At 52.9% G+C, this 19,497-nt stretch overlaps 1 protein-coding gene across 3 annotated transcripts in view; it reads right to left on the bottom strand.

The window, feature by feature from the left end:
* Positions 1-19,497, bottom strand: part of PTPRN2 (protein tyrosine phosphatase receptor type N2) — a 1,015,036-nt gene that overhangs the window by 581,531 nt on the left and 414,008 nt on the right. For all 3 annotated transcript variants that reach the window (XM_028846528.2, XM_015135381.3, XM_077997823.1), the window contains 3 exons: positions 6,434-6,655; positions 4,803-4,843; positions 1,852-2,234 (listed from right to left, as the gene is read on the bottom strand). In XM_028846528.2, the coding sequence (XP_028702361.2) occupies positions 1,852-2,234; positions 4,803-4,843; positions 6,434-6,655 (646 nt within the window). The remainder of the gene's footprint in view (positions 1-1,851; positions 2,235-4,802; positions 4,844-6,433; positions 6,656-19,497) is intronic.

A 19,497-nucleotide genomic window follows, 5' to 3' on the forward strand; every position in this document is an offset into this window, starting at 1 on the left:
CACAGCCACAGCACCAGCCTGAGCACTGGGAGGCTCGCAGAGTCCGCAAAACAGATGGGTTCTAGTTGTAAGGCAGTTCCCACCTCCGCTGCAAATAATCCTCAAAACGAGAGGGGCTTCTTCACCAAGGAAGAAATACCCGAACAGATCCACATCACACATCTACCCGACACACACTCATACACACACACCCCGACACACGTCCACCCGACACGCACACTCATGCACACACACACAAACCGATACACATCTACCTGACATGCACACTCATACACACACGCACATATGCGCAAACTGACACACATCTACCCGACACACACACACATACACGCACATACACACAAACTGATACACGTCTACCCGACACGCACACTCATACACACATACACACAAACCAATACACATCTACCTGACATGCACACTCATACACACATACACACGCAAATATGCAGATACACATCAACCCAACACTTATATACAACCCAACACACACTCATATGCACACACGCACAGATACACATCTACCCAACATGCACTCATATACACACACACATGCATATGCACAGATACACGTCTACCCAACATACACAGTCACATACACACACGCACAGATACACGTCTATGCTACACACTCATATAAACACACGTGCACATATGCACAGATACACACACATTTACCCAACATATATACACACACACAGATACACACACATCTATCCAACACACTCATATACACACACATGCATACGCACATATACACACACATCTACCCAACATACACTCATATACACAGATGCACAGATACACACACATCTACCCAACACACACACTCATATACATATGCACAGATACACATTTACCCAACATACACTCATATACACGCACACACACACAGATACACATCTACCCAACACACACTCATATACACACACATGCGTATGCACAGATACACGCCTACCCCACATACACACTCATACACACGCACAGATACACACACATCTACCCAACACACACTCATATACATGCACACATTTACCCAACATACAGTCATATACACGCACACGTACACATGTGTGGGTGTGTATAGCCAGGCAGACACGTCCTTCTCTTTGAAACACCACTTCCTTCACTGGAAGAAAACACAAAACTTGTACAAAGCAAAGCATCAAATGTCGGATGCATTAACGGGGTGTCCTGAGAACGGGCCAGCCACTTGTGCCTTGCTGGGCCCGTGATGTTTGAATTCTGAGACTCGTTAAGTTCAGATCGACATGAGGGTGGGGAAAGAGCCTCGCTGCTGTGAAGCTCCTTCTTCCCTCTGAAGGGCGCCCACACCAGGATATTTGGGCCACTTTGGTGCAAAACAGATAAAGTACCTGGAGTCCTTCCTAACAGGCAGGAGTCCGGTGCGCAGCAGTTTCCGGGGCGGCGTCCCACCCCGCATTCCTGTGCCAGCCGTGCCCAGGCCTTGCTGTACACCTGCCTGTCCTGAGACCCCAGCCTTCCTGGCCCCCGCTGAAGGTGATTCTGACCCGCAGACAGGCGCTGCCTGCAGATAACAAGTCAGGACCAAGAACCCAGGAAGGGATGTGCTTGGTTTGGTTTTGTTTGATGCACTTCAGAGAATGGCTCTCAAGCTCTGGAACCCAGCTCAGAAGCACCAGGAGGAGCCACCGGCCAGGCACCTGGCCGCCCTCGCGCCTGAGACTCCAGAGATGCCTGCACCCCATTATTCAGTTAAAGACACTTAAAAGCATACGCATCCCCCACAGCAAGGAGGCACCCCACCTCCAGCCTCCTGGGACCAGCCCTCCCTCGGCACACAGGACCTGAGCCAGGGCTGCTACTCACTCTCTGTCTGTCACGATGTAGCCCCGTGCCTCTTCCTCGGAAGGCTTGACTTCCAATTGCAGGCCGTCGCCGAGGGCCTCCTGAGCACCCGCTGGAAGGCTCTGCTCCTCCTCCGAGGGCCCAGGCATCTGGTTTTGGAGCTCCCCAAACGCGCCTGCCCCAGGCTCCGAATGCGGCTGCTGCCCCAGCAGGTCTTTGGAATACGTCTGGCTCTTGACGTTCTCCACTCCGGCAGTCTCCTCTTCTGAAGACAGGGAAGCCTCAGGGTGCTCGGATTTCTTCCTCTCCATTTTGAGGGGCTTTGCAAAGGGGAGGGCTCCAGGCGAGAGTCGAGACCCGTGGTCCTGCAGGAGGCCCCCGAGTGTGGCACTCAGACGATGGACCTGGAAGAGAGGACATTCTGTGAGGGACATCTGCAAAAGGCATGCTGAGGTGACACATGCAATCAATCAACAGCTGCCCGGGACAGAGTCACCATGGGGATGACATGGGCAGCCTGGAAGGAGAGTGGGGGAGGAAGGCAAAGTGTGTTCAGTCTACATTTAGAATGACATCTAGGTGAGCATGGGGTGTGAGGGTGCTGAGTATCCAAATCAATTGCGTGCTGTTTTCTCTCCTCCCTTCTAACCCCCTCACACACATGCACACACACACACCTCTCTGAAGAATCAGATTTTGTAGAGTCTGTAGGTCTTTGGCACTGATATTTTGAAAAATAAACTGTGTGATATCAAGATCCCATCCCAGCCCTCTAGAAGCAACGAACACCATCTAATAATAATAATAATAATAAATTTGCATCGACTGAGCTCTTCCAGCACACAATGGCGCTGTCCTAAATGTGTTATATGCATGAACACACTGAGTCCTCACGTAAGCCTATGGGCAGGGAACCCTCAGTAACCCCAGTTCACAGAAGGGGAGACGGAGGCACAAAGCGATGAACCCACGAGTGGGCACGTCACAGGGATGTGTAATTGATTCTAACGATACCTGAGGCATCTGTGGTTCCCACATGGGCAGCGCTCTCCCAGCCGGATCCCCTTTTCCCGGACAAGCCATCCCTCGGACCCCCTCGGCACCTCTGCTGACTATGTGTCGGATACGGACTTGCTTTGTGTGGGTTCTCACTTAACTACTACTCCAACCCCATAAAAAAAGGGTGAGTTTCGCCTTTAATTTGTAGACTCTGGGGTTTACAGAGGTTAAATATCAAATTATTGGTACCAGATCACAAAGGTCATGCCAGATCCAGAATTGGAACTCAGGTCGAAGGGCCGTCAAAGACGTGATCTCCACCCCCGGGCGCGCTGCACTCCCAGGCACCCCACACTGCTTCCTAAGAAACACGGGGCTGCTCCCGCCGCTGGCACGTGCCAGGCAGCCCTCGGACACCTTCTGGTGCATGTGGTGCCAAGAGTCTTATGTCTACTTGGCAGGTTTTTTCCAACCATGAAATTATATCCTCAATATTATATTAGACGGAAACAGGAAAATCTGATTCGCTTTACAACTCACTTTGCCAAAACACACTTTTAAGAAAATTAAGGAAGGACTATAGAGGCAATTATTCCCATTTTGGCTACAAATTACAACTTTTCCTTTTGTGTTTTTAAAAATTTAAACAAAATAGTAGTGTGATAAAAACACTGCTCAACTTCGGATCCTCAATGACAACAGGACGTAGCCGTTGACGTCACTCAACAGAGCTAGGAAAAGGCATAATATTGTCAAATTGTGTTTCATGTGAGAAGAAAGATGTTTTTAAATAAATAAGAAGTCAGAAAATACAACACTCACATACCCTTTTTTGAGAAACAGAATAGCTTGAAAATATACCCCAAACAGAACTAAATCAAAATTCCACACATGGAGGCTGAAAAGGCTGTGGTCTAAAAGTCAGGGAGTCTCTGTGGTCTAAAAGTCAGGGAGTCTTCGGCTAACAGCAGCCCCCGGAGCGCTCCCTGCCCCTCAGGTGGGAGGGCAGGGTCTCCCCGACTCCCTAAATTAGGAAATGTGTTTCTCAGCCCCACTTCTCCCTCCACAGCTCAGACAGCAGGTCCCACCATTTCTGATGGAAATTCGAAATAAGAACTGCTGATATTTTCTTCCTGTACTTGCCAACAGGCACAGAACCACAAACCACTAAGAGAATCTGAGGAGAGAATGACTAACCAAAGTCTCTTCTTTCTCCACCCCCAAAACTGGGTTTCCCAGAGCCACTCAACGTCACTGCTGTTGCTTGGGACGGTTCTTCATCCTTCGGCCTTGTATTAATGACCAAAGGTTCTTAAAGGGGGAGAAACTAAGGCTAACCGACTTAACGGGGAAGGCCAGCGTCTAGCACGTGGACATCACCTGTGACTGGGCCCTTCTTCCAGCTGCCTCCGGAGCAGCGCTGCCCGTGGGGGCTCTGGGATGGCAGAGCGTCCTCTGCCTGCGGCATCCAGTGCCTTGGCCATGAGCCACATGCAACTAACAGGCCGCTGGCCTGAGCCCAGTGCAGCCAAGGCACTGCATCCTTTATTTATTTAATTTTAATCAATTTAAATGTAGTTTAGATGGCCACATGTGGCCAGCGATGCCACACAGGACAGCCAGGTGTGAGTGCACTGAACCCCTCAGGAATCCGCACGTGCAGGAGGCCTCAAATGAGCAAAGCGAGGGGGAAATTCCAGGAAATACTAATTTTCTTCTTTGCATTTACCATGATTTTCATATGTCTACCATAGATAAATTCGGTTATAATTTGAAAAGATATTTCGTATCCAAATATACCAATTTTTGTATGTTCTCTTTATACGGTTTTTCAATTTGGAGATTATGAGGGGTTTCTCCGTAACTTTCTGGGAAAAAAAACTTTTGTATTTCATAAATGTTCCCACACTATGAAAAAAAGATCACCGACTTCCACATTTAACATGAAACAAACACCACAGACGTCATCTTACCTCTTGGTAAAGTCTGTCATCGTCGTCCTGAACTCCGTCATCTGTAAAAGACACCAGTGTTACCAAAACCCTCATCAAGAATGTCATCACAGGTGTCACAGATGTAAAAAGGGTGACCACGCAGACCCCTCCATATGAAAGGTGAGGTGTGATGATGCTGGACTAAGTCCTGCCATAGAGTGAACCTTTTCTGTTTATAGCACAAAATGGCATTCTATAAACTTTGCAAAAGAGGAGGGAGGAGGGGACCAAGGAGCTAAATGGCAGATGTGAAGGCACCCACCATGACCTCGCCCGGCTCTGTGGGTCTCACATGATCGTCAATGTTAACTCACGGCAAGAAAACCCATCGTACCCAGCGGTTCACATCACAAAAAAGCAAAGTGAAGCCTTCACCAAAACCACCTCACAATTAAGATGGCTTCAGAATCCACTGACTTAGGTTATTTCACTGGGGTCAATGTTTCTCTCTAAACAGGTATCCCGGCCGGGCGCGGTGGCTCACGCCTGTGATTCCAGCACTTTGGGAGGCCAAGGTGGGCGGATCACTTGAGGTCAGGAGTTGGAGATCAGCCTGGCCAGCATAGTGAAACCCCATCTCTACTAAAAATACAAAAAATTAGCTGGGCATGGTAGCACACACTTGTAATCCTAGCTACTTGGGAGGCTGAGGCAGGAGAATCACTTGAACCCGGGAGGCAGAGGTTGCAGTGAGCCGAGATCGTGTCACCGCACTCCAGCCTGGGTGACAGAGCAAGACTCCATCTCAAAAAAATAAAATAAAATAAAATAATAAATATCCTACTTGCAGTGCCCAAAGGTGCGTGACTCATGGCACCTGAACCGTCACCCCTGGGGACAGCACGCACACCAGGGCCTCCTACGTCCCTCCTAGCCCTGGTGCGGGTCCTGATTCCTTCAACCACTGGGCCGCCGCCTAACACAGGCCCTACCAGGGTGCAGTTCCACCCTCCCCTGCACCCTGCCCATCAGCCAAGTCAGGCTTCCAGCTTCCAGCAGGACCCCCTGCACCCGTGCGGAGAGAGGGGCACGTCTGTCATTTGGTTTTCGGCATGTACTCGTGGGCCAGCCATGTGTGGGGAGCTGAGCTAGGCGCTTTCTTGCATCTCCACGCTGCGAGAAGCCATCAGGCCGCAGAAGTGCCACCTGGCCCACGGGGCCTCCACAGGGCTCCGGCTGCTGCTGGGTTGGGGTGCCAGGGGGCTGCTTTCTGCCTCCCCAGCGGCCTCAGAGGACCAACACGCACAGACATTTGAATGATCCCCTCTCACTCTGCTATTTAAATATTTCACAATATTCACTGGTACACAGTCCAAACACAACACTTCTCATCACGCCTGTTTTCCTGACTCTGAGCCTCAGCGTGGAGGAGTGAAACCTCCTCACAGAGAGCAATCTGCCGTTCAACATAATTGCTCTGGTAGGCTTCGTCTGTTAAGAAAGCTTTTAGAGGCAAAAGTTCAAACAGATAAAAAATCATTAATACAGATCCCCATCTCCCCAGCAGAAAGCCCACATTGCACTTGGTGAGCCAGCGGTCTCCGCACAGCCCTGAGGCCTCCCCTCCCCGCAGCACCCCTGGGCGTGGGCACCCATGGCGCTGGAGTCACCTGGAAAGCTTTCCCCACGGAGGGCGGCCTTGGGGCCATCCGCCTGTTCTCCAGACTCTCCCAGGGCCGCTTTCCCAGGGCCGCCTAGAGCTCCTCTGTGGTCCATGCCTTGCATCAGGCCAGCCATCAGCTCGGCCATGCTGTCCAGCTCCAGGTCACTCAGGCCCCTCGCCTCAGCCGGCTGCCTCTGCAGGTCCTTCAGGAGAGTGTGAATCCGTGCTCCTAGGGGCACACACAAACACGAGGACATGGTGGGTGGACGAATGCAAAGGGCCTCCGGGCTGCAGGGGTGTGGCGGCATCTGTGGCGTCCCAAGGCAGTGGCCACCTAGGGCCAGGTGCAGGCCGGCACTCAGAGAATATTGGGATATTGGACTTGAATCTCAAATCCACCTGACCCTGCGGCCATCACTGGTTCAGTTCCCTGGAGGTGGAAAGCCCATAGAACGGAAGAACAGACTCATCCACCCGCTCAAGAGGATGGAAAGCACGACTTCCGGAAAACACTGGAATGACCAAGCCAGGAAGAGAGACGGGCTGGGCCACACCCTGCCCCAGCACACCCTGCCCTTCCCAACACACCCTGCCCTTCCCAACACACCCTGCCCTTCCCAACACACCCTGCCCCAGCACACCCTGCCCTTCCCAACACACCCTGCCCTTCCCAACACACCCTGCCCTGCCTGGCACACCCTTCCCAACACACCCTTCCCAACACACCCTGCCCAGCACACCCAGGCCGCACACCCTGCCCCCCACACTGCCCCCAGCACACCCTGCCCAGCACACCCTGCCTGGTACTGAAGAGCACCACAGGAGCGGGCAGCCATTGTTATTCCACACTTTCTCCTGCTATAACAAGTAGAGAAAAGCCTCCAGAGACTTTGGCCACCAGCGCATCCTAAACACGACACGGTGGCCCCAGCTGCCCATGTGCTGTGTGTGAAAATACATTTGTAAGTGAATGGATAACTCGGGAGGCCAGATGCAGCCTTCTTCCGAAGCCAGCCCCTCAAGCCTCTGCTGGAAGTCTAGCTAACAACAAGAATACAGAGATGATAGTGGCTTGGGGGCCAGGGCAACCCCTGCTCTGTGGGGGCTCAGGAACGCCTGAGTGGGAGGAACTCGGGGCCCACAGTGCATGGCCCATCCCGAGCCCCTGGAGTGAGCCTCTGCCTCTAGCTGTGGCAAGGACGCCCCCGGCTGTCACCTGGGTAGAGACAGGAGATGAGGATGTCAGACAAACCCTCCTGTGACGGCAAAAGCCGCGACTATTGATTAAACGTAGTGGAAACGTGCTTCATCCGAAGACGCCATTTTCCAAAAAAAGACCCTTAAGATCTAGGCTGAGTGTGACACAGGTGGGAAGCCCCTCACCCTCTATCCTTGTTTCTGAGACCCCCGCACACACCCTTACACTCCACATGTCCCCACCCCTCCCAATAGTGCAGGTGGAGACCAAGCCCCTCGCTGTGATGAAGGTGGGTGGGGGCCTCCGGTTACATCCCACATAAACCAGCCTCGACCGCAGGCCCTCTCTGTACAGTTCATCTGTGTTTTGCTTGTTTGTTCACTTGATAATGACAATGTAAAATAATGATAATGATGACGTAAAATAAAAGTAATGTGATTACTTTTATAATCAGAGAAGAAGCGACAGAAATTCTCTCTGGGGGTGCCTGCCCCCAGTGCCTGACCTGGGCGCTCCTCCCCAATGCTGGGTCTCCATGAGTGCCCAGTAAGATGGGGTGGAGGGTGGGGGCCTGTCACAGGGCCGGCACCCCCAGGGATCCGGGACAGAGAGGCCGGGGAAGCAGGGGTGCTGGGGGATAGGGAACCCAGGCCCTTGGCTCCCACGCGGCTCAGCCATCTCGTGCAGAGCAGCAGAGATCACCGAGTGAAGACAGTGGAGGGGCTGTGCACTTATCCACATCACAACTCACGGTTTCTGGACAGGTGTAAGGGCAGGTGCAAGACAGTCCCCCAGGCTGACGCTGGGGTCAAAGGTAGGGCTGGTGAGGCAACTGGAATGGAGGGATGGAGCACCTGGTCGACGGTCTTTGCAAAGGGCGTCCTGCACACAGGGCCACAGTGGCGCCCCAGGCTGAGTGCTGGGCAGCGGCAGAGTGCACGGTGCGGGGAACAGGAATCCTGCATGCCATGTGGAGACATGGCAGAGCCCCTCTTGTGTGTAGGTGAAAACACAGAGGCCACGTCCTCAGAGGAAACGCCACTAGCATGAACCAACTCTGATGACATCTAAACACAGGCACACAGGGTCGAAGCCTCGTCCAAGAATGTGACTGCTGCCGGAAAAGCCCCTTAAAGGAAGGTAGCAGGGTCTAGGCCCCCGCTTCAGACAAGCAGCAACAGATGCAGGAGGAGGCAGAAAAACAGAATGGAAAATCGAGAATAGGGCAGTCAATGATAGAGCGAGGAGATAAGGCAGTTCGCGGAGCTGCTGTAGCCACGGCGAGACGGGTGCACCCACTGACTCAGCAGAGTGGGGAACTTAAAATAGAATCCGATACACAGTCTGTGAGTGAAGAGCAGAGCGTCCGAACTTTAAAATCTTACGGAAGGACATAACGGAAGAAACGGTTTGTGAATCTGAGGACAGATCATAGAAGTGATCACCGTTGGAAGAGCGGAATGGGAGACGTTCCGCGGAACCTCAGTAACCCCTGGGGCAGGCCAAGTTGCTGCACTATTGCTGGAGTCCGGAGGGAACGGGACAAGAAACACCTGAAAGAAAGCCCAGGCGTCTCTCAAATCTGGGGAAGAATATTCACTCAGGGACTCAAGACAGTCACTCAGTTCCAAGATAATAAAATGCAAGGATAAGCACGCTGTAACTTTGGCCAAGCTGCTGAAAGCCAGAGGTGGAGAAGATCCCTAGGAAGCAGCTGGGGTCGGGGCGGGGGGAAGACACGTTCCACACACAAGAATGGAAAGGGTCCTGGAGCTCAGAGGCCGCCAGACACACCATGTGTCCTGTAAGAACAATGTGTTTGATACAACGTGCATAGTCAGGCATTTGACGTTACAGATAACGAATGCCACATTTGAAGGGTTGAAAGAAAAATCATTCGATCCAGGAGTTTATATCCAATGAAAATATCCTTCCAATGAGAGGGCGGAGGAGACACATTTTCATATCACGTACGTGAACAAAGCTGGGACAGCGGGTCCCAGGGGCCACACCACAGGAAGTGCTGGAGGAACCAAGGCTGAAGAGAAACACCAGACAGAAGCCCAGAGCTACGGGAGAAGCCAAAAAGCTCCGAAAGGGTAAATATGTGGTTACATAAACAAGAAAGACCGCCTTCTTTTCTCCTCTTACTGTATCTAAAAAGCAACTGATTGTTAGTAAGGAAAATTTATTACCACTTTAAGGTAGGGTTCATAAAACAGCTGCAGGTGTGACCTGGATGGCGCAAGAGGCTAGAGGGACCTGGAGCCTCCGACTCACCACGTCCAGGAAGTGGCACGATGACAACTCCAAGGAGACTGTTTCCAACAAAGGCACCAGGACGTTTCAACAGAGAAAGTAAAGTCTTTTCCAAAAGGACATCTTCCGTGTTACCCAGAAATTGGACTTGTAAGTATTTACCCGAGAGAAGTGACACCCATGACCACAAGAGTCAAACGAGACTAGGGGTAGCAGCCTGACTCCTAATAGTTCCACAGACAGAGTCTAAAGTCCACGTGCCCGGCAACAGGAGAGCGGATGAGGAGGCCACAACCACACCAGCACTGAGCCAGAAGGAACCACAGAGACGAGAAAAAGGGGGACAGACCTAGAACCAGTCAGGCTGAGTGAGAGAAGCCGGTCACCAGAGAATCCACCGAATCCTGTTAACGGAAGATGAAATTCAAGGATGGGCAAGGTCTGCCCAGCGCAACCAGAGCCGCGTCACCTGCAGGAGGGGCTGGGGCAGGAGGAAGCATTGGGTGTGAGGGTGTGCCTTGCAGCGTGGCCGCTGATTCCATGCGCACGTGTCCAGCGCATCGTCATGTCCACCTGCGATCTGCGCATCTCGCCGTGTGTACACTCCACCTCAACAGCAATAAAGACTCTGCCCTGAAGAAGACTGATGGGCCCATTTCCCAGCTTTGAAGGAAAACCTGACTTTCTTATGTATTCAGTGTTGAAATCTCTGTCCTCATAAACGTTTATGTAAGATAGCTCATGGCCACGTCTCTACCTTCTTAAACGACACTGGCAGAGCGACGCAGAGGGGACACAGAATGTCCTGGACCCCACTGGGGTCTCACTGGGACCCTCCACTGTAGGGAGGTCCCGCCACCACCCTCCACCCTAGACGGATCCCACTGCGACCCTACACCCTAGAGGGATCTCGGCACAACCCTCTACACTAGAAGCGGAGGAATTATTTCTGCTTTTTACAAATTAAGAAATTCAGGCATTTTAGGTTTTTTTTTGTCTGCGCCAAATGCGTCACCAGGCCCGGGCTGCAGCCTGCAGTGTCTGCACGGGGCTTGACGGTGACGCTGCCTGTGGAACCCCCGTTCACTCAGCCGCACGTCCTGTCCTCTCCCCACGGCACGGGCTCTGTCTCGTCCATGTCGAGGCAGCGGGGCTGGCACCCGGTCCCCACGCGCCCCGTTCACTGCACACGCGGGACAGGAGTCAGTGTCTGGGACTGTCTAGACTCGCCCACGCGCCCCGTTCACTGCACACGCGGGACAGGAGTCAGTGTCTGGGGCCGTCTAGACTCGTATGACTTTCCAAACACCAGCGCTGGCAGCCTGTTGTGAGTTCTTTGAGGGGAAATTTTTTCAGTGCAGCCTCTTTTACCCATTAATTGAAGCTCGTTCTTCGGGGGCATCTTGCTACATGGCTGTAAGGACACATTTTTTTGAAGTGTTTCGCTTCATTTCTGAACACTCTGTGCTGCGCCACACCCCCCACCCAGGGTCCCGCGTGGAAAGGGTCACAGCCACAAGCCTCTGACCTTCCTGTGTGAAAAACGGAGTCCCGTCAGCGCCACTCCAAACTTCCTGTTGGTGACTAAGACCCTCTGACGGAAAGGCCTGAGCGTCCACGACAGGCGTTTCTGAGACAGCAGCGTGTCTACGTAGTGTAGCACGGGATGAAGCGGACAGAGGCGTTTAAAGTCAGTCTGTACACGAAACGTGTGACGGACACGGGCGTCCTGATCGGAGCGTGCTGGACGTCCACTGCCACCGACGTCCCCTGCTGGGGTGGCCGAGTCCCCTGTTACGGCCGACAGTAAAGCCTCCGAATTGCTTGGCACACAGTGGCGGCTTCTTTACCATCGGGTTGAAGTGTCTGTATTAACCCCACATTTCTGATGCTCTGACACCTGGGGCCCTGATGACCCTGGGGGGCTGCCCCTCCCACAGACAGCCAATTTCCAGATAGTGAACAGTCGCCCACTCCACGCAGGCTCTCCACATGCAAACCCTGCAATCCAGAGCCCACGCCCACCTCCGCCTCTGTGGGCTCACACTCCAGGCCACTGGCCTTGTCACCCTGCGGCAGGGACCAGACACGGGCAGCCTCTGGCCCCGGAGCGGCTGGAACTATTCCAACTGGGCAGTCCTGTCCCAGATGACCCTGCCTTGCCCTCGCCCAGCCTCCTGACAACCTGGTGCATCTCTGTATTGACCCGTGGCGTGGCCTGCCCCCTCCTCTCGAAATCTGTAAGTAACAAACTGCTGTTTCAATAGCAGCTGTACCCAGATCTCTTGGACTCGCCATCCTAAATCATAATAAACCTGCCGTTTAAAACAGAAGACAGGAAACACAGGGATTGGCATGGGGGCCGCTTACTCTTTTGTTTCTTCATTAGCCTCGAGGCTTGGAGGGGAGGGCAGCCTCCCTTCTCCGCACCCCCAGGGCCCACCACCCCCACACATCAGCCCTCACCATGCGTTCACTGACGGAACGCTGCCTTCAAAAAAAACTTCCAGCAACAAACTCAGGAAAATACATCTCACTTTCTCACAAACAAAAACATGCATAAAACCGCGGCAAAGCCTGTCTTCACCGCCACTCCTGTCTGCAGGTGACAACGGGCTGAAGGGCTGGACAGTCCCAGGTCAACAGCACCCGTGCCCCGGCTCCTTCCACGCCGACAGGCTCATGCTGTTTCCCAGAGAAGATAAAAGATGTGCTCCAGAATTAAAGGTGTGTGCGTATCACAGCCCTCGGTGCTGCTTTGAAAATGTGCTGCTCATTGTAGCTTTCAGAATCAGAAGAGCCATCTCAGCCTCGCAACTGAGCCACCGAGCCACGAGCCCAGAGCAACCTTTCCATTTTCATTCACTGCAGTCTCCTCCCACCCCAGATCCTTTTCTCTCCCAGTGATTACCATCGCGGCAGTCTTATCTCGCTCGTCCATGTCCACAGGTCCAACGCTGGCAACAAAGGGCTCACTTATCCCAAAGAAAATGGAATAAGGAAGTGCGGGGATGGGGAGGAAGAGCTGTGTCTGGAAAAGTCGGCGGCCACAGGCAAGAGCCCACGTTCTGCAGGGTCCTGGGCTGCACCAGGCGGAGCCCAGAAAACCCAGTGTCTGCCCACGAGTTCCTAACAGCCCCAGAGAACTGGCAGGAGGCACCAGAGCCCGCGGCAGGAGCCGGCACAGCTGCAGGGAGACCTGAAGGGCCCTTGGCATCGGGCATGGCCGTCCCCAGCAGTCAGCGTCGTCCGTGCTTAGGAGGTGAGGGATGTCCCCACACAGGCCTAGCACTGGCCGAGACGTGTGTCAGAGTCAGCCCAGCCACGGCTCACAGCGGGCGCCAGTCCCCGTGATGGAATTTCATCGGAGGGAAGGAGACAGGGAGGTGAGCAGTGAGTGGAGGTCGCTGAGGAAAGGTCCTTCCTGTGGACACGAACCAGTGAACACAGGCTCGGCTGCCCAGCGGCCTCCTCGTCAGGTGAGCGGGGCAGGAGGCCCCGGAGTAACGACCTGACCAGAGGCCTCGTCTGGGGCAAAGTCCATTATTTCCGATGTCACAATTCGCAGGAAGTGGTGCGGCCTCCAAGTGTCATAGAAAAATTCACTTCCAAGTCCAAAGATCCCTTTTGCCCTCCCAAAAAAGAGAAAAGGACTCTCCACACACTAGCTTGGCACAGCCGGCACCGCAAGGCCTGGGAGCCTCCACCTGTGTCTGTAGACGCGTGTCTGTAGGCAGACCCCGCCTTCCCGAACTCCCAGGCAGCAGAGCGGCCACCATCCCCGCCACAGCCGGAGCCCTGCAGAGCCGTCACCGTCCCCTCCCGCCCCCGCTGCAGCCAGAGCTCCCCAGGGCAGCAGAGCAGCCACCGTCCCCCAGCAGTCGGAGCCCTGCAGAGCGGTCACTGTCCCCCCCACCACCGCAGCCAGAGCTCCCCCGGGCAGCAGCCCTGGGTCACCGCCTGTCTGGACGACCCCACTGCAGCTCCAGAGAAGGTGACGTGGTCCATGCGGGGGCAAGTTTGGAACAGAGTTCCATTAACCATTCTTCTGCAAGGCCCTGTGTCTCCTAAGAAGGCTGAAAAGCTAGTTGTGATATTTTGACAAACGGTGAAACAATAAAAATTACATGACTTCTCAACAAAGAAGGTTAAATGTTTTCGAATTTGGAATTTCCAGTGAAAATGAATCATGTTTTGCCATACTGATCCGCACATAAACTTTTCTGAGCCCCCCAAGATTTACAAAATGATGTGCACAGGCTGGGGTATTCAGTTCAGAGTGGCTACAGTGTTGCTAACAGGAAAATGACAAAAGAAAGAGAAAGCTGACATCAGCCAGACACAGTGGCTCACACCTGTAATCCCAGCACTTTGGGAGGCCGAGGCGGGGAAATTGCTTGAGCCCAGGAGTTGGAGACCAGTCTGGGCAGTATAGTAAAACCCCATCTCTACTAAAAATACCAAAAATTAGCTGGGCTTGGTGTCAGGTGCCTGTAATCCCAGCTACTCAGGAGACTAAAGCCAGGAGAATCGCTTGAACCTGGGAGGTGGAGGTTGCAGTGAGCCGAGATTGTGCCACTGCACTCAGCCCGGGCGACAGAACAAGACTGAAAAAAAAAGAAAAGCAAGCAAGCAAGCAGACATCACCACGCGTCCCGGGGCGGGGCGCTCGCCCTTTCCCTGCGGGGCAGGCTGGTGCTTCTCCCACCACCTCGAAGGGAAGAGGCTGCAGTCTGTGTTTCTAACAGCAAACACCGTCACTGTCGACACGGATGAGTCCTGCTTAACACAAAGAAAGCGGCGTGTTGACACACCCTGAACTTTGCAAAATGATGCTCATTCCCCTCTCAAACCCACACGGAGGCCAAGCGCCTGCTCTGAAGGGGAATTCCACAGCAAGCCACGTTTCCAGAATGCCACGGCTGGGCAAGGCCTCCCTCACATCACGGTGAAAAGGGGCAGCCGTGCCCGGTACAGCCTGGTGCAGTGGGCAGCACGCTCAACCATACGAACAGCCTGCTTGTATTGACAGAGAGAGCTGGGAACAGAGTCTGTGGAACTGGCAGGCGTCCACCCTTGAGAAACTGAGGCCCTGTGGTGGACCAGGAAGGGAGGAAGAAATGGCAACGTGAGCAGAAAGGCCATCGAGCCCGGCGGGAAAGCCAGGGCACCCTGGCCAGATGCGGCCAGGCTCGGCGTGGAGCTGTCAGCGCTGACCCACCAGGGGCTCCTCTGCTGTGACTGCAGCCACCTGCATGCTTTCTCAGGCCTGATGATTCTAGAATCTGTACGGTGTTAGCTCACATTTCTCTTTCCATCACTGCAGCTAGGACCTTGGTTTCCACAGACATAGTTAAAGTTCCCATCAATCCAATCATCCATCCTTATGCTGCTCTGCTCTGGGAGTTGCCAGGCTGGACTCCCGTGAAGAAAGGCTGACCATGTTCCCTGAGTCTTGGCCCCAGCGCTTGTGGTCTGTGGTTTTGGGCAAGCTCGCTAATTTCTTCATGCCTCGGTTTACCTATCTGTAAAATGGTGACAAGTGAGGCATGTGCCCAGCATACTGTAAGTGCTTAATAAATTATAACTATTATCATGAAACAAGGTGATAATGAGAAATCATTTAAGTTTTCCACTCTCTTTGCCCTTTCCCATCCATTGTAAAAACAAATACTTGGTTCTCCGTGAGAAGCTCTTGCCACAGCTCATTGTGATCCTTAGGTGAGAAGCAAAGAACGCAGTCAGAGAGCCCCTTAGATGCTCAGTGACACGAGCTGACAGGTTCCTTCCAACTTGCTCAAGATCGAATTCAAGATTATGCATTTTGAAACTATTTTCTGCCACAATATTAACCAAAATATTAACCTACATTCAAAAAAATATGAACCTCTCATTAAACTCAAAGCCCAGTCTCCATCCGTCCCTCCCCCCACTAACCTGCCCACTGACTGCACCAACCTGTATCGGGCATTTATTGTCATCAAAGCCCGGGAACAAACATTACTCTAAGAAACAATAGAAAATTCAAAGCTTCGTTTTCTTGAGGACTACAATATTGTTCTCACACCAACACAGACACACTAAAATGTTTTGGAGGCCAGAAATACTTGACCAATGGATACAAGCAGCAAACAGTTCACAGGGAAAATGCACTGTGAAGACCCTGTGAAGAGACTCAACGACACCCCATCTCACGCCACGTGTCTTCCCCTCAAGTGCACGAGCATCTGGGCTGACCTGCTCTCCAAGCTGGCACCAATTACAGTACACGGAACACAAGTTCCAACCAAAAAACCCCCAAACTTTTATAAAGCGATGTCATCAATGTGTAAATTACTGCCTATATTTTATCCCTGGAAATTAACAACTACATTGACATAAACTTAAATCTAACTAGTATCTTTTCATTATAAACTCTTAAAACATAAAATGTATAAGATGTTACCTTTTATCAAGAGGTTAAAAAATACCCTTCTTATTTTTAATCTCTAACAAAGGCAATCCAATTAACTCACTGATTTTTAAAAAGATAAACCCGGCTGGGGCACAGTGGCTCATGCCTGTAATCCCAGCACTTTGCAGGGCCGACGTGGGTGGATCACCTGAGGTCAGGAGTTCGAGACCAGCCTGGTCAACATGGTGGAAACCCCGTCTACCAAAAATATAAAAATGAGCCAGGCGTGGTGGCGCACGCCTGTAGTCCCAGCTACTCAGGAGGCTAAGGCAGGAGAATCGCTTGAACATGGGAGGTGGAGGTTGCAGGGAGCCGAGATCGCGCCATTGCACTCCAGCCTGGGCAACAGAGCAAGAGTCTAACTAAAAACAAAGAAAAAAAGATAAACCCAAGTGATGTCTCTTGAAAACACAAAAAAATTACCTTATAATTTTTGGGATCTAAGTTATGCTGAACAAAAAGAAGTGGCAAGAATATATTTTAAATATAAAAGAAATAAAATATATGAAAAATAAGAACAGAAAGTAAGCAAAACAACTCTTTGCTGTCTGCTAAGCCTCATGACAGACACACCAGGTTTAGGTGGTGTAGTGTGGCACTGAGGGCGTGAATGATAAGAAAACACAGTCGTCTGAGGGAAGAGGCCGTGGGGCGCAGGCGGCCATGGGTGCTCTGCCGAGCGCTGGAGCTTGGCCGGCAGCAACGCTATTTCCTGCAGGCCCTTTTGCCTCAAGCGGGGCAGTGTGTGCGAGACCCACCTTCAGACTTCAGGAGCACTGGCCAAGGCAGAAAAATAGATCAATGTATTCATGAGAGATTTTTAAACAAGTGTTGAATCCAGGCTGTGTTTCTGGTAAAGGCTAACGTAACCAGGACATTCAGCTGACGAGCACTTTCCATTTTCGAGCACCTGGGCTCACCGAGAGTGTCCCCCAATCTCCAACCTCGACATGCAGGGCTGAGATGTCCACCCTCAGCAGCTCGAAAAGTGGCAGCTCTGCCGCCCTGATCTGGAACTGACGCAGCAGGCGGGCCTTCCTGTGTCCCCTGCACTGACCTTCGCTGCAAAGCTAACCCAGGTGAGTCCCAGACTTCACCAGCTCCTGGAGCCCAGAAACCAATGGGCATTTCTAGAAGGTCAAGGAGCATCTATGGGGAAAGACCATTTCTCCTTAAGATCTCAGTGTCATCTCCAGCCCCTCTAATTCCATCCTTGTGAATATAACCCAGAGGGGTTACTGAGGTCAGATCCGTCATGCAGAGTGAAGAATGTGGGTGATCATGGAGCCCTGCAAAGTTTTCCTCTTTCCTGGTCAACTGCGTATCTGCAGCACCCCGACCCAGCACGCCTCTCCCTCCGTGTCCTGTGAACTCTCCCATGATGGTCGCACCCCAGCCACTCTGGCCTCCTTTCTGTTCTTCCAACCCAACGTGCTGGTGGAATTATCCCGCCAGTTTGCAGCAAATGGTCCCCACACAACACCGAGAAGCAGGGAAATATTATTCTGTGCATCCCACCCTGCTTACAGCAACGTTTGTTCCTCTCAGCACCTCATGCTGCCTCCTATACAGGAGGCCAGGGACTGTCACTGCCCTGCCCCTGCCTGCCCACACCACCCGCTTTTCCGCTCCTGCCCCTGCCTACCCACACCACCTGCTTTTCCGCTCCTGCCCTTCCTGCCCACACCACCAGCCTGTCTATTCCTGCCCCTCCCTGCCTACACTGCCTGCCTTTCTGCTCCTGCCTCTCCCTGCCCACACCACCCCTTTCTGCTCCTCACCCCACATCCTACTCCAGGCGATCTGCAGGCAGTCTCTCTACTCTGCCTGGGGTGGGGAGGTGGTGGGTGGTATGAGCCACGCCCTCCCCTTCAGGGACAGATGAGAGCTTCAGGGGGTGAAATACTCCCTCCACCCTCTTCTCTCTTGTTTCCTTTCCCGTCCTTTCTTCCGTCTCCCTGTCCTTCCTCCCTCCCTTGCTGGCTGCCTTCTTTCCTTCCTTCCTGCCACAAACATTTACTGCACATCTCCTTTGCACCAGCTACCTTTGAAGGTGCAGAGATAAATCCATGAGCAAAGAACTTTCTTTTGTGTGACTTCCATCTATGTTAGAATAGATGGGAAAGAAACAATAAAACCATGAAGGCACAGAATGTCTGCTGGCGATCGATGCTGCGGAGAAATAACCCAGGGTAAGAAGGACTGGGGGCTGGAGGACTGCTCCTTCATACGGCACTGCCAGAGAAAGCCTCACTGAGAAGGTGAAGTTTCGGCAGAGGCCTGAGGAAGGTGAGCGTGGGCTTGGCGGGGCTGGGAAGCTGTCTTCAGGCGGGAGTAGCAGTAGGCACTGACGCCATGGAGAGAAACTGCCTGGAATGTTCGGCTGGAAGAACAGACAGGAGGCCAGAGTGTCCAGAATGCAGCCCCCACGTGGAGAGTTCACAGTGATATGGGAGCACTGGGAAGGGGAGAGCTGTTCCCTTTAAATGATACAGAAGTGGGAAGGGAGGTGCTGGTTTGAGGAGGGCAGGTCCCTGGCCGGGGCTCCATCCCCACGGACCTAGGTGAGGACAGGCACTCCTGCCTTCACCACCAAATGCTGCATTTCCCAAGACCACCCTGGCCCCTGCCACACCCCCATCCCGTGCCTATAAAAAGCCCCAAGACCCCACAGCAGGCATACACACAAGCGGCTGGATGTCAAGAGGAGCACGTTGGCAGAAGAGCAGACGGACAGACAGCAGCAGGCCACCGACTGGTGGGACATGAGCGCACCGACAGACAGCAGCAGGCCACCGACTGGTGGGACAAGAGCACACCGACAGATAGCAGCAGGCCATCGACCAGCGGAACGATGCAGAGTGTGGCCAGGGCCTGTCTGAGGAGAGCCCAGGCCACTGAGCACCCAGACTCCAGGGGAAAATCATCTCCCTTATGGCTCCCCCATCTGCTGAGAGCTAATTCTACTCCATACAACCTTGCACTTACTCTCCAAGCCCACGTATGATCCGATTCTCCCAGTACACCAAGGCAAGAACCCAGCATACAGAAAGCCCTCTGTCCCTGTGATAAGACAAGGGTGTGATTGAGCTGACTAACACAAGCCACCTATAGACGGCAAAATTAAAGGTGTGTAACACACGCCCACTGGGGCTTTAGG

This window comes from Macaca mulatta, chromosome 3, assembly GCF_049350105.2.
Source record: "Macaca mulatta isolate MMU2019108-1 chromosome 3, T2T-MMU8v2.0, whole genome shotgun sequence".
Taxonomy (NCBI): Eukaryota; Metazoa; Chordata; class Mammalia; order Primates; family Cercopithecidae; genus Macaca; species Macaca mulatta.